At 53.4% G+C, this 13,818-nt stretch overlaps 1 protein-coding gene across 2 annotated transcripts in view; it reads right to left on the bottom strand.

Annotated features, from left to right (window-relative positions):
- The window catches only part of WFS1 (wolframin ER transmembrane glycoprotein), a 30,582-nt gene extending 20,267 nt beyond the window's left edge, over window positions 1-10,315 (bottom strand). Inside the window, exons 1-2 of one of the 2 annotated variants that reach the window (XM_023519310.1) lie at window positions 10,184-10,315; window positions 2,969-3,195 (exon numbers count right to left, since the gene is read on the bottom strand). In XM_023519310.1, the coding sequence (XP_023375078.1) occupies window positions 2,969-3,194 (226 nt within the window). In that variant the 5' untranslated portion in view covers window position 3,195; window positions 10,184-10,315. Of the gene's footprint in view, window positions 1-2,968; window positions 3,199-10,183 lie in introns of those variants that run through there. The other variant, XM_003800195.3, reaches the window with a different exon arrangement.
- Between the last annotated feature and the right edge of the window lie 3,503 nt (window positions 10,316-13,818).

Here is a 13,818-nt window from a genome sequence, read left to right as displayed (position 1 = left end):
GATGTAAAAAGCTAGTCCCTCAATTATCAGCAGCCAGGACCCTGGACCAGACAGCACAGCTAAGCATCACTTGTTGCTGTGCCTGACCCAGGGCAGCAGGCTCAGCACATGCATCTACACACTCCCAAATCTGTATTAGAGCCCCAGCCCCTCCTTGGCCCCCTTGCACTCACCTCTGAGGACTGAGTGTAATCCCCCTAGGAATTGCTCCCAAGCCCCCATCTCAGGCTGTGCCACCACCATCCACTTGCTGGCTCCAGCCAGAAAACTGGACACCCCACCCCCCAGCAGCCACACAGACCAGCAGCTCCTCTCTCCCAGCTGCCCACCAGCTGTCTCCACAGAGCACCAGGTGGTTTTCTGTTCACCCTAAAACAATCTCCCAATTAAATCCCTCTAACAGCTCCCATCACACTCACAAGAATTCCCACTCTCTTTCCTGGACCCTCAGGGCCCAGCTTGGCCTGGCTGACCTCCTTGGCAGCTCCCAGCTGAACTCCCCGTCACCGGTCCCTGGGTCCAGGACCCTGTTCACACTGCACAGGCCCTTTCTCATTCCCTCACCCCACGTCCACCTCCGGGCCCTGGCCTGCTTGGCCAGAACTGAGAGAGTGCTTCCCAGAGGCCACACCTCACTACGGACCAGGGGTAAAGAGCTCTGCTTCATTCTTGGGTTGAGCAGAACAGGTCCCTCTGGGCTGAAGACAACGGTGGGGGAGAAGGTGCACAGGACTCTATCACAGCCACTGTGAGGAAACAGCCCCCCACTATCAGTGGGCTGCAAGCTGGCCAGGAAGCTGGCTCTGGCCCAGGGATATATAGCTTGGGCAGCTCAGCCTTGTCCCCATTGGAACCCACATAACTCAGACAAGAGCCTGGCACCTCCCAGTGGTCTGTGTAGCCTGGGTCACTGCTTCCTTACCTGTCTGCCCCAGTAGCATCTGCTTCCAAGCCCTGAGTCGCTGTTCCGATGTGGCAGGTGACTTGCCAAGGCCACAAAGCCAGGACGGGAAGCGTCCAATGCAGCCCCTGTCCTCTTTTGCTTAAGAAGAGGCTGAGAAGGGGTGTCCTCAGGGAGGCAGCCAGAGACAGGAGACCCCAGGGCAGCTCTGGCCCCGTCTGCCAAGTACACAGGCTAAGAGGCAGCTCAGATGGCGCCTTCTCCAGGTGGCCCTCCAGGAAAGACTGGGCTCTCTCCTAGGTGACCCCCAGGGGGCTACAACATGGTGTCCACACCACTGCCCTCAGCCCCCAGGACTAGGACTGGGGCTCCTGGGCATGGCTGACCTGAGGGCGTCAGGCAATCAGTTAGTGCTATGCCTGAGGTGGCTGGTTGCCTGTGGCTCATCAGGAGCACAAGCTCACAGTCCCGGCTTCAAATCCCCACTTCACCCTCGCCAGCTGCACTCACTGGGCCTTTGACTCAAGCTCTCTTCTCCTCAGTGTTCTCCTCTGAAAAGTGGGGTGGCAACAGCGCCTGCCTCCCAGGCCTAAGAGGCACCCTGCTGGGGAGCGTGTAATTTCAGCACACACTCTGCTTACCTATCATGTTTTAGCTGATGCTCTCCGTGGGGCAGACAGGAAAGCTAAATCGAACTTATCACACCAACTACTGCAGGGAGGCAGTCTGGGCCCCACCCTCCCTGTGGCCCTTGAGTGTATGCAGGGATGGCTGGCCCCACATCAGTGACCGGTGACTCAGAGAAGCCAGGCCCACTGCCCCCAGCTGTCCCTCACTGGAGCTGCTCTCCACTCCCACCCCCAGGGTGGAAGCCACACCAATCACATCTGCTTGCTGACTTCTGTCTGAAACTTACACGGTCTGGGGCTCTGCCCTCTGTAGGCTGCTCTGCAGTACCTAGATCAAAACCAAGTGTTTACAGCCCTGGTCTCTGATCCCGTTGGCCATGAGACAGTGGATGAGGGGGCAGCATTTAGGGATGGGCCCAATCCTAGGGGCAGGGAGACAAAGCAGGGGAACTTAGTGATCTTCAAAGGAGACACAAAGGCCAAAAGACCCCAAGGACAGGGTGAGTTTCTGAGGGTGGGTGAGGCTGACCCAGCACGAGCTGAACCAGGCAGCCCCAGCCACTGCACCCAGATCTGGGAGGGCCCTCTAGCTCTGCTAGTGAGGTGGCCAGTGTATGAAAAGACGGGTCACTCACCAGTAAGTGGCCTGGACAGTCACTGAGATTCTGTGCCTCAGCTTCTGAGGGGTCCTGAGTTGGCACATGGGCAGGGTTGTGGACACAGCAGGGGCTCACCACATTTGGGCCCTTGCAAAGGTGGGAGGGGCATTGCTGAGCTGGGGTAACCCCCTTCAGGCCACCGGCCTCTCTAGGGGAAAGGCAGAGGACGACCGAGGGCTGAGTGAGCTGTAGAAGGTACCAAGGGGCTGCCCTACCAAGGCAGGCAGGTGGGGACTCCCCTCACTCAGACCCACCACAGGCAGGACAGAGCCTCATGTCAGCTCAGCCTGTGAACACCAAGGGTCACCGCATCCTGCCAGGGGTGGGGTAAGGAATGCCACCTACACACACACACACATATGCATACACACATGCACACCACACACACTCACACACCCATGTCACACACACACACCACACACATGCACACACATATGCTCCCGAGAGAAAAGACATCCAGCACCCAGGACTTCACCCAAACTAGGTCTTATCCCTAAAAGTGCAGAGTCGTCTTTATGGCCAGCCACCCTGACTGGGCACAGCGAGGGAGGGACTCATCTGTAACAAATGGAACACGGACTCAAACAGGAACAGCAAAGTGCTGAGCAGGAGCAGGACTGACGGGAGGTGTGCTGGCATCCCGAGGAACTGCGCCCGCTGCACAGGTACAGGTGAAAGGCTGTGAGGGAAGCGGCTGGCCTCACAGTGCACCCAGGCAGAGACAGCTCCGTGCCCACACTGTGTTACCACACAGCCCTTCTGGGCTTCCCATGGCTTACCAGTTCCAGCCACTCTGTCCCTGCTCCTGGCACGCTGGGCCCAGGGCTTGGCTGGGGTGGCTGCATCTCCCACACCTGGGCCAGGGCCAGTTTGGGACCCTGGTGCTTCGGGCATTTCACTGCCCTCCTGCTCCACTGAGGCAGTGGCATTGAGACGGGAGCGGGCCTGTGGCACTGGTGGTGGCTGTGGGCAGGAAGGGCCCTGCAGAGGGATGCTGGAGTCCATCCTGTAAAAAAGGCCATGGTCAGACACACGCCAGGGGCAGCAATGCCCAACCGGCTCCAGCTCCTGGTGTCTGGTAGAGAAGGAAGTGAAGGGGCGGGCCTGTAGGTTCTCATTTAAGCCCAGCACAGGCCATCCCCCAGGGCCAGACCCACCTTCCAGATGAAGAAACTGAGGGAGGACGCTCACTCAAGGGCACCCAGCTCCACACAGAGAGACAGCTACGATCCCAGGCCCTGACGTCTGCAGGCCTGGAGTCCCTGCCTCACCATGAGCCATGCAACCTTGCTTTGGCATCCCTGTCAGAGAAATAGGGATGATGACAACTCTTACAGGTCATGCGCATGGAGCCTTAGAGCCCTGAGCACAGCGCCTGGCTGTGGGGGGCTGAATGGAACCCCCAAGTAATGTGACAACCCGTAACTATGAATGTGACCTGTAGTGAAAAGTAGGTCTTTGCAGATATACTGAGGACCTTAAGATGACATCATCATGGGTTAGGGTGACCCTCAATCCAGTAACTGGTATCCTCATACACAGCACAGGGAGAGGCCGAGAGAGTGCTGGAGGGAGCTGGGTATGAGCAGAGAGCTGCCCCCACCACCAGACACAGAGAGAGGAGGGACACAGCACAGGGAGAGGCCGAGAGAGCGCTGGAGGGAGCTGGGTATGAGCAGAGAGCTGCCCCCACCACCAGACACAGAGAGAGGAAGGACACAGCACAGGGAGAGGCCCAGAGAGCGCTGGAGGGAGCTGGGTATGAGCAGAGAGCTGCCCCCACCACCAGACACAGAGAGAGGAGGGGACCAAGGCCTCCCTAGGAGTTTCTAGAAGGGACCAACCCCACCCCACACTTTGATTTTAGAATTCTGCCTCCAGAACAGTTAGAAAATAAATTTCTGTTGTTTTAAGCCAAGTTTCCAGTAATTTCTTATGGGTGTGGGGAGCTAGGAAATGAATACATTAATGCAGAGTAAAAATTAAAGGTGAGAAAGGGAAGGGAGGGAGGCTGGGGACTGAAACCCAGGTCTGCCCAGTCCAGAGCCCTCCGCAGCAGGCCCGGAGCACAGGACAAAAGTCACAGAACTTTGATGGCCCAGTCATCAACACATATTGGAAAGCAAACTAAGCACACAGGGTGTTGTTAGAATAGACTCGAGGGCACAGAGACCTGACACGTGTCACAACAGGGGAAAGAGCTTTGTTTTATTCAATAGGGGCCCTCATGCGCTGCTTGGCAACACTGACGTAAGAGGGCAGCCACAGGCCACAGCCCAGGAGCTGACAGCTCTGGCAGACACCCCTGAAACTGTCAGACCCACACATGCTCTGGGTGTGAGGAACCTCTTCCTCAGATTCCCAAATGACCCTCCCCAAAATCAAGGCCACATCTGTCCTTAGGGGTACAGAGCAGAGAGAGGCTGGGAATTAAAAATCTGCTTCCAGCCCCAACCTGCCTCAAGTCCGTGCCCACAGCTGTGCAGTCCTGAGTAGGCCATGTTACTTTACCTCCCAGCTGTGACACAGACCACCACTCACTCTCAGGGGCAACTATGACAACCCATGAGACCAGGGACCGTGAGCTACATGAAGGGGCCAGGGTCTTGGTGGCCTACGAATCCCCAGGCCTCACACAGCCTGGCCCCAACAGGTGCCTGGGGGACAAATTTCTAGAGACTGTCACCACTGGAAGAATCAGGAGTAGCCCCAAGCTCCCTACACAACAAATTCTGTTCATCCTAAATGGGTCCTAAAGTTCAGACCTGTGTCCACCCAAGTACTCTATAGATTTCATCCTGGACATTCCTCCCTTGGAGAGACCAAGCCCTTATTTTAAAACAACCCCCTGATGCAAACCAAAAGCACAGTCAGTGCTGCTTCCAAACTCCAGGCTCCCAGGAACTGGCACCTTCTGCAAAGCTGGCCATTTGACAGCATGTGGAGAGGTAAAGCCAGCTGTGAGAGTGGGCAAGCGGGGTAGATACAGGACCACAAGAGAACTCATGTGAGAGTGGGCACACAGAATCACTGTCCTGCAGGCCACAGGGGCCACCTGAGAGGTGACAAAGTCGGGCCTGCTAACCACATGCAGTCATGTCCTACCTCGCCTTCTCCAGGGGCTCCCACTGCCTTAGAACAGCAGAGGCAGCTCACCTGCCGGCCCGGACACCTGTCATTAACAGCCAGCTCTGTTCTCAGTATCTCCCCATGGCTTCCTCATGGGGCCCTACGAGGTAGGTGCTTATCATCTGGGTCACAGGTGGAGACAGCTGTCTTCCTTCAGCCTCACCCCATCTCACAGGCGAGGACACTCAGGTCTAGGAAGGCGAGAGACCTGCTCAAGGACAAATAGCTCACTGCACTGGAGCTGCAATCCAAATCTGCACCTGCCCAGCTGCAAAGCCTCACTTCTGAAAAAGAGGCTTCCAACATCTGAACCCTACTGCACCCTGTCTCCCTTCACTCTACAGCACTGGCCACTCTTCAATACCACCGTGCCACTGCTGACTTCATACTTTGTCTCATTGCCCTCTGCCTGGAATGCTCCCAACCCCCTCCTAAAGTCCAGATCCTAAACATCCTTTAGCTCAAGAGCTCAGTGACACCTCCTTCGCAGGAGTTTCCAAGCTGCCTGCTCTGGATCCTTGCCTTCCCCACACACTCAGCACTCAGGCCATCACCTCCCATGCAAGCCCTCCCTGTTACAGGGATGTGAGCAGGGCCCCCGCCTGGCCAACAGGGGCATGGAAAGTGGAATACCCTTTACTGGTAGCTACTGGGCCTCTTTGTGTGTTTCCCCATCTGTAAAATCAGGCAGCACCTCCAGAGTCGGGGTGCCACGGGGTTAAGGATATAACGGAAGAGAAAGCAATCTGCAAACTGGAAGCCACAAAAAAAAAAAAAAAAAAAACCCAAAACCCTAAGTCAGTACTCCCAGGTGCCAAATAAAGGCAAGCTCAGTTGAAAAACACTTCATAAAGGGAATTTCAGGAAAACAGATTCTATTTGGCCTGTTGGGCTAAGTACTATGCCCATCACCCCACAGTCAAAATACAAACTGTTTAAAATAAAATCTCTGGTTAATAAGAACAGATGAACACAGGAGGATTAATTTTCAGGCTCCCTGAGGAATGGCCAAGCCTGGATTGGATCAAAGGGCTTGTTATTTCAGAACAAAGTGACTCCTGGCCATGGTCGGTCACGGGACAACAAAGATCAGAAAAGATCTCCCCGTGCAAGGGCCTGCGGGGTATCTGCTGGTCCTTCCTTCTCTGAGTCCTTCCTGTGACAGAGAGCTCTGAGGACAGGCCTGAATCTCGCTGAGGTGGGAAGGCCTGCTGCCTTGCTAGGCACACGCAGGTGCTTGATGTGCAAGGGCAGGAGCCCGAGGCAGCCGCCACCAAGGTACCCTCTCTGGGAAATGATGCTGCTTTGTGACCTTAAGCAAGTCCCTCCCCCACGTTACAACATCCCCAGCTGCATCCACATTCTGTCCCCTACCTGCAGCTCCCTCCTCAGTGGGGCAGTCAGCCCGACTGCCCCTGATGACTAGAACAGTGACTTGGAATCTGTAATTGTATAAGATCCAAAAATACAGAGTGGCCAGCATTCTTTCCTCATGAGCGCCAAGAAGTATTTTTATCCTATCTAATCACAAAGGTCAGCACTAAGGCACTCAGTGGAGGGGCTACAACCCCTTGAGAAGGCTGCACAGACCAGGCATCCACTGAGACCAGAAGCATAACGACTGTGTGTGGCCTCCTGCTCAAAGGACTCCAAACCTCACCTAGGCAGACCCCATTCTGCTCTCCTCGGGGGCAACCCCACCTCCCTAGTGGCTTCTCTGAAACAGGACCCTGAGGGATGCTGAGATATTCACACTCACTCTAACCAGTGCCTCCAAGTCCAGTATATCAGCCCAGGGGAGTCACAGAGATGCCCTCGGGGCTCACACAGAGTCCATTACAGCACACTTATAGGCACTGTCCAACAGGGACGGGTTATAAACTTATACTCCTCCGTGTGGGACAACACCAGACAGCTGTTAAATGTGCTCTTTGTATATGAATGTTTAAAGACAAGGAAAATGTACATGTATAATACTATTAAAGTGGGCTTTAAAGCGGCCTAAGATAGTATCCTAAGATGAAAACAAAATTTATCTGCACTAAAAGATAGGCAAAAATGCCCCCCCAAAGAAATATTTCCTATCTCTAAGAAAAGGCTATAAGTGGTTTTATTTATTCTTCATTTAAATGGATTTCCATAATTTTCTACAATTAGTGTGCAATATTTTGGGAATTAAAAGCAAAATGTTTAAAAACTCATTTGTGACTAAGCCCGAAGGTAGTAGGGCTAGAGCCCAGAAGGTCCTGGGCCTGGGATATCTGCTCTGGCCTAGCCTGACCCAGCCCCCTGGCACTGGGCTGCTCCTCAAGACAAGGGCACAAAGCCCTTGGTGGCGCCCAGGTACCTATTTTTGCCCAGAGTATTAAGAACCAAACGAAGGAACATTCCAGCTCTGCTTGCATTCACGTTCCTTATGGCACGTTCACAGGAACACAGAGGAGTCATGACATCCAGAGTGGCCAAGCCCTCACCACACACCTGGTACCTGCTCCATGGCTGGCTCCAGCTGTCCCACAGGCATGGACTGTGGGCCTATCTTGTGCTAGGCACTATGCTGGCCACCTTGCCCTTGAGAGGGCTCATCCAGGGCTGGTCTTTGAGCAGCTCTGTTTAGAGGGAGGGGCAATACCTAGAAGACACCCACAAGGACCAGGACAGAGCAAGGGTCAGGTCAGTTCTGCAGAGACCTTAAATGAGCCCTCCAGGACAAGCAGGCAGGAGCAGGCAAATCAGGGGGTAGTATCTGGGTGCTCCAGTAGGAGATGTGCCCAAAAAGGCCAGCACTGTGGCCAGGAAAGTGTAGGTGGCCAGGATGTGACTGCTGGAAGGAGGGGACACAGGAAGGAAGATGAGGCTGAGTGAGCAGCAGAGCCAGCTTAGGAGGCAGACTTGACCCTATACAACAGTAGTTCTCAACCTGTAGGAGAGAACTCAACCCACAGGAACTACATTAAAGGCCCGCAGCATTAGGATTGTTGAGAACCACTGCTATAGAATATAGGGTAAAGAACCAGCAGGACTGTGTGGGGACAGGAATGGGTTGGGGAGACCAGGAAGGGCCAGCAGCCCTACTGGGGAAAGTGAAGGCCTCAACAAGAGCAGGCATCTGAGTGAGGCTCAGGTGCCTGGAGAGCCAGGAGGTCACCAAGTGTATGTGAGGCAGAGGGCTGCAGGGGATGGCCTGGTTTGTGGCTGGGGGCCATGGTGGCAGTGCCACTTCCCAAGGTGGGGATATGGGAGGGGAAGGTGCGATATGAAGCATGACTCTCCCTATCACAGGTGCTTATCGCCAGCACTATGGACAGGTGCTTCAGGCCATCCTGCAGTGCAGGCATTTCTGAGGTTCTCCTCTGTGACCAGCTCCCAAGGCCTGTCCAGCCCTGGCCTGGGATGAGCGAGGGCAGCCCAAGTCAGGGTGCACCCACACACTCTCCCATCCTGGGGAGGGAGGTGAGATGGGTCTCCCAGCCAACCTTTCCTGTGTCTGGGGGAGGATGGTGGGGCAGACAGGAAGAAGGGGGCTGGAATATTGAGGAACTCTGCTCTAAATCCCTGGTTAGACACAAAGGGGCTTGCCTCTAGGGGACAGAAGTAAGCAGGAGAAAAGGGTGGGCTCTGGATTGCCCAAAGGGTCCCCTCATGGGGCTGCAGAAAAGGAGTAGCCAGCACATAGGGCACCCAGGGCATAGCTCTGAGAGTGGGTGATGGATTCCGACAGAAGGGAAAGCCCTTTACAGTGTAAAGCCCTGGGCTAAATGCCAGGGGTCATTGTCCAAGGTGAGGGGAGGTGGGGTTTCTCTGGGGAGGAGGGAGGCTGAGGTCTGGACCAGGCTTTACCCTGACCAGCTGTGTGGTCCTGGGCAGGCACCAAACCCCCCTGAGCCTGAGCTTCCTTTTGTGTCAAATGGGGACTACAACTCCTACCCTTAAGGCTCCTGAGAGGGTTAAATTTTCAGGGGATCAGAGAGCAGATTGTACAAATGGAATTGCTAGTTCCTTAGAATTTCATAACATCAAGTACAAAAAATAGGGTGGAAGGACCGTGCTCCATCACACCCAAAAGCGCTGGTCAGACTCTCCAGAAAGTTTCCATCTATCAGATCAAAAATTAACGATCCCCAGAGCCAGGTTTATACCTGGGCAGGGTCACACCAGGCAGGGTCCAGGGGCTGCCACTGTACCCATTCCCCCATAGCAAGGAGAGCCCTTAGCAGGAGAGGAACTGCCACGGGGCTCCTAAGTGTGCTATGGGGGTTCAGCGTGACCCAGAAGTTGCCCCTCAGGTAGCCGGGACCCTCCTGGAGGACTGACCCTCCCATCCCTCCGGAGCCCCACCCAGGGACCCAGGCACTTCCAATGGCCCGGCAGCGGGCACAGGGAGGGACAGGCCTGGGTCCCAATAGCCGTGGGGGAAGGGCATGACAGGGCAACTGGCGCCGGCCGGCGGGTTCAGCACTGGGGACGGAGGAGGCGGCCGCGCCCCCGACCCGCCCGGCCCCTGCCCCGGCCTACCCGCCGCTGTTTCTAGGGCTTGTTTCCCGCTGCAAGGGGCTTGCAGACAAGGCTCGCGGGCATGGATGTTCTTGAGGCCGCGGTGCCCACGATCACGGGCGCTGAGCTGAGACCCAGGGGCGCGCACCCCCGGGAACACCCGGCTAACCAGGCCAGGTCGCCTTAGGCGTCACAGAGTGGGTGGGACCCCCAGACCCCCAACTTCGGGGAACTTGCCAGGGACTTTAGGACGAGCCACCTTCAGCTCAGAAGGAGAAACTGAAGCCGGAGGCAGACGGCAGCTCTGTGCCCAGCCCCCTGCAAGCTGCCCACAGCCGCCGCGCGACCGCCCCCTACTCCAAACTACTCACCAGCCCGGGAGTGGGCCGCGCGCGCCCCCACAGCGCTCTCGGGCCTCGGACCGACCTCAAAGTTGCTCCGGAGCAGCTCCCGAGCGCCAAACACGCGAATGCCGAGAGAGGAGCTGCTTGGGTACCCTAGAGCCGGAGAGCTCGGCCCCCAGCGCACAGGGGAGGGGCAAGGGCGGGTCCTCCCACTGTCCGCCACTCCCGACGCGGCCCCCGTATACGCAACGGCGTCTCGATCCGCTCAGCGGTCGGCGATCCCGCCAATTACTGCCCGTCTCCGCCAATCATGATGCGCCTCGCAGGGCTACGGCCGGCGGACCTCCAGCGCAGCTGGGTCGGTGAACGGCAGGAGGGCGGGTCCAGCCCTCCCACAGCGAAAGTTTCCGAGCGGACTCGGGCGCCAGCGCAGCCCGCCCCGCCTCCAGGACGTCCCACTGTTCAGAGTACTGACTCTGCTTCTGCGTGTAGCAGGTGGTTGAACTTGTGTGCAAGGCTCCAGCCACCTTTCGCACCTGCCACTTTGGCCCCAGGGTCCCCAGATTCCTTATATTTTTTTTTGTTGTCGTATTAAAAACGTTTTGAGCGCTTACTGTGCGCCAGACACCTTAATTCTGGCGCTGCTGGAGGTCCAAGGAGCCTTGACATAGCAGCAGGGACGGAAGAGTTGGTCGGTTTAAATGTGTACATGCAGCCAAGTGCTGCTTTGAATGCATAACATCAAATGCAATGTAACAAGCTTTCCACAGGGCATTTGTGAGATCATTTAAAAGTAGGTGTTAGCCCAGGGAGTGATGCAAGGCTCAGGCAGTTTGGAGCCCTCTTCTTTTTAGAGATGAGGGGCAGGTCTGTCCTTGAGACAGGGCCTGGGGTATGTAAGGCCATGTCTGCTCTATCTCTGGTTCCCACAGCCAGCCTGAGATACTTGTCATTGCAGAAACTGTGGCTCCAAGTGACTCCCCAAGATAGCATTTACTAACAAATATTGGGAACAAATATTCCAGAGGTATTTAGAGATGAATCCAGACCATTGAACACACCACCTCAGAGACTTGAGTCGAAGTGGCATCGCTCACGTCGGTCACCTCATTTGATTCCCAGCTGCCTCCACCCTGTGAAGCTCACAGAGGAGGAAGGGATCTGTCGGGGAGCAGCCCCAGCTCTGCCAAGAGCTGGTCTGGGACTTCCACATGTTTCATACATTCAGGTTTTTCATCGCAACCCCAGCAATCCAAAGAGGCAGGTGGCACTGGGCTCATCTAATCGAGGCTTAGACATAGTTATTTGGCCAAACTCACAAAGACTTCCTCCTACCTTATAATACACTTATTGTAAAAGAAAAAGAGAATTACAAAAAGTAGAGAAGAAAAAAATCACTCAAAGATCATCACTGTTCGCATTTAGGGGCCCATGCACATTTAAGGAAGAGTTTCCAAAAGTCCTTATGAGTCACTCACTGGATGGATGTGTGTGTGACTATTTCCTTAGGGACCCAAAAGCAGAAGCCCTGGATCCTAATGGCCTTCTCAAATCTATAGTTAAAATTTACCAAAACAAGTTTCTCAAAGTGGTTTCCTATTTACCTCTGAGAGGGGACACCCTGCTTTAGGAATTCTTTTTTTGTTTATTTGTTTAACCCCTTCCTGATATGGAAAACTAAGAATTTCCTCTGCAATTGTAATTTGCATTTCCATGGTAACTAATGAGATTGGCTATTTCATGTTTCTTAGTCGCAAGTAGGACTTTCTCTTTTATTTATCTAGTGGAACTTGGAGGCTCTAAGAAAACCAATTAGATGGGTGTCTTTTACTTCCCACCTCCTCATAGTCACCCCCAACCTCTCCTTTGGCTGGAGGGCTGAGGGGTCTCCTGAATGGCTCCCTCAGTCCACCCTAGGCATCTAGCAGCCCTATGAGGCTGAGAGCTGGACCCCACCCCCACCCCCCAGCAACTCCAGGGCGCTGTTAACTCCTTCCTCCTTGTCCACAAGGACATATATGAGCTTGTTAGCCACCACCTGCTGGTTGGCCACTGCCCAGGACTCCACACAGCCTGGTCCTTAGGACACTGAGGACACAACCCCAGAGAGGCTAAGACATTTTATAAACCCTCTGAGGGGTCTCAGTAAGCAGAAGGAAGAGGACAGATTGAACAATTCTTCTTGTAAAGGTCTAAGAGAAGAGAGAAAATTCAACAAAAATGTAGAAACTGCTTAAGGAGCCTCAATCAGACCACAGCAACATTTAACATTCTCTGTGAAGCTTAAAAACTAAAAGAGCAGCCAAGGTGCACTGGCTCATGCCTATAATTCCAGAACTTTGGAAGGCCAAGGCAGGAGGATTGCCTGAAGCCAGGAGTTCAAGACCAGCCTAGGCATCATAATGAGACTCTCATCTCCACAAAAATTGTTTTTTAAAATAAAACAAAAAACCTGAAAAAGCAGTAGTAAAGTTCAGAAAGAGAACAGTGGAAGTGAGGACAAATTAGCAAACTAAAATTGATATGTGGAATAAATCTTTTAGCAAACTAAAAGATAATGTGGAATAAATACCATATAATGTGTAGGAAACACATATGAATACCATCAGGAAAAAACACCAAAGACTGTTCCAAGAGGTGTGTCATGCAGAGATTTAGGAACTCCAGAAAAAGCTGGGGGTGGAGTGGGGTGGCCGAGATTAACATGATACTGGGGAAAAACGTCCGTCCGGAGCTAAAGCTATGCTGTGAGCTCCAGAACCCAGGGATAGAGAGATAGTCTCTCAGCATTGAAGAAAGGGCAGGTCATTTGCAGAGGAAGGAGAATCCTAGTGATACTAGGTACCTAGAGAACTTTGGAACAAAGTCCAGGGACTCTGTTTATCATCAAGGATCCTTTCCCAGACAGTGGGATTCATCTGTCAGGACAAGAGAAAGATATTTATCCACCATGGCAAGACAGACAGAGGGCCACAACCATGTTCGCTTTCAGAGGAAAATACCCACAGAGTTTCCCTTTTACCAAGACCACTTAATCACAGTGGAGATCTCAAGCTAGAGCAGATGCCCAGAAGGAAAGTGTGGTTGAGCAATGTACCTTGCAAAATATATAGTATGTTTTCATCTAAGTGTGTCTGTGATTTTGCTCTATACTTGCTAAGTAAGTATTCCTCAAATATAAGCCATACACTACAAGGGAAATTCGTATTAGCCTGCAACTAAAAAATTCCAAGAAAGCCTCCTGGGGGACAGCTGTTACATTTACTTCTGATACGTTCACACGGCAGCATCAGTTTACCTATGACTATTAGGAATTGGAAAGCAGCAACTAGTGGAAAGGTAGCAGAGTAGAACTTCTCAGTTAACAGGTAGAAGTCAGGGGAGGGGTGGAGGAATTCAATAAGGAAACAGAATTTTGGAAGGGGGAAAAGGGGGAAATTCCAGCAAGAGGACAGCTTACTAAAGTCTACATAAAATGAAAAAATAAAACCACAGATTCAGCTTTCATAATAAACATGAATGTACTGAATGCCCCATCCAAAGCCTGTAAGATTGAGTAAAAAATAAAATCCAGTTAAATGCTATTTATGAAAACACCAAAAATGTTGACAAATAGAAGCTCAACGTAAACATTCAAAAGGTGGAATTTAAAAAGAAAACCA

Source organism: Otolemur garnettii, unplaced genomic scaffold (assembly GCF_000181295.1).
Source record: "Otolemur garnettii isolate 467f Iridium unplaced genomic scaffold, OtoGar3 scaffold00171, whole genome shotgun sequence".
Taxonomy (NCBI): domain Eukaryota; kingdom Metazoa; phylum Chordata; class Mammalia; order Primates; family Galagidae; genus Otolemur; species Otolemur garnettii.
The sequence above is the reverse complement of the archived record's forward strand: the minus strand, read 5'-3'. Positions and strand labels throughout refer to the sequence as shown.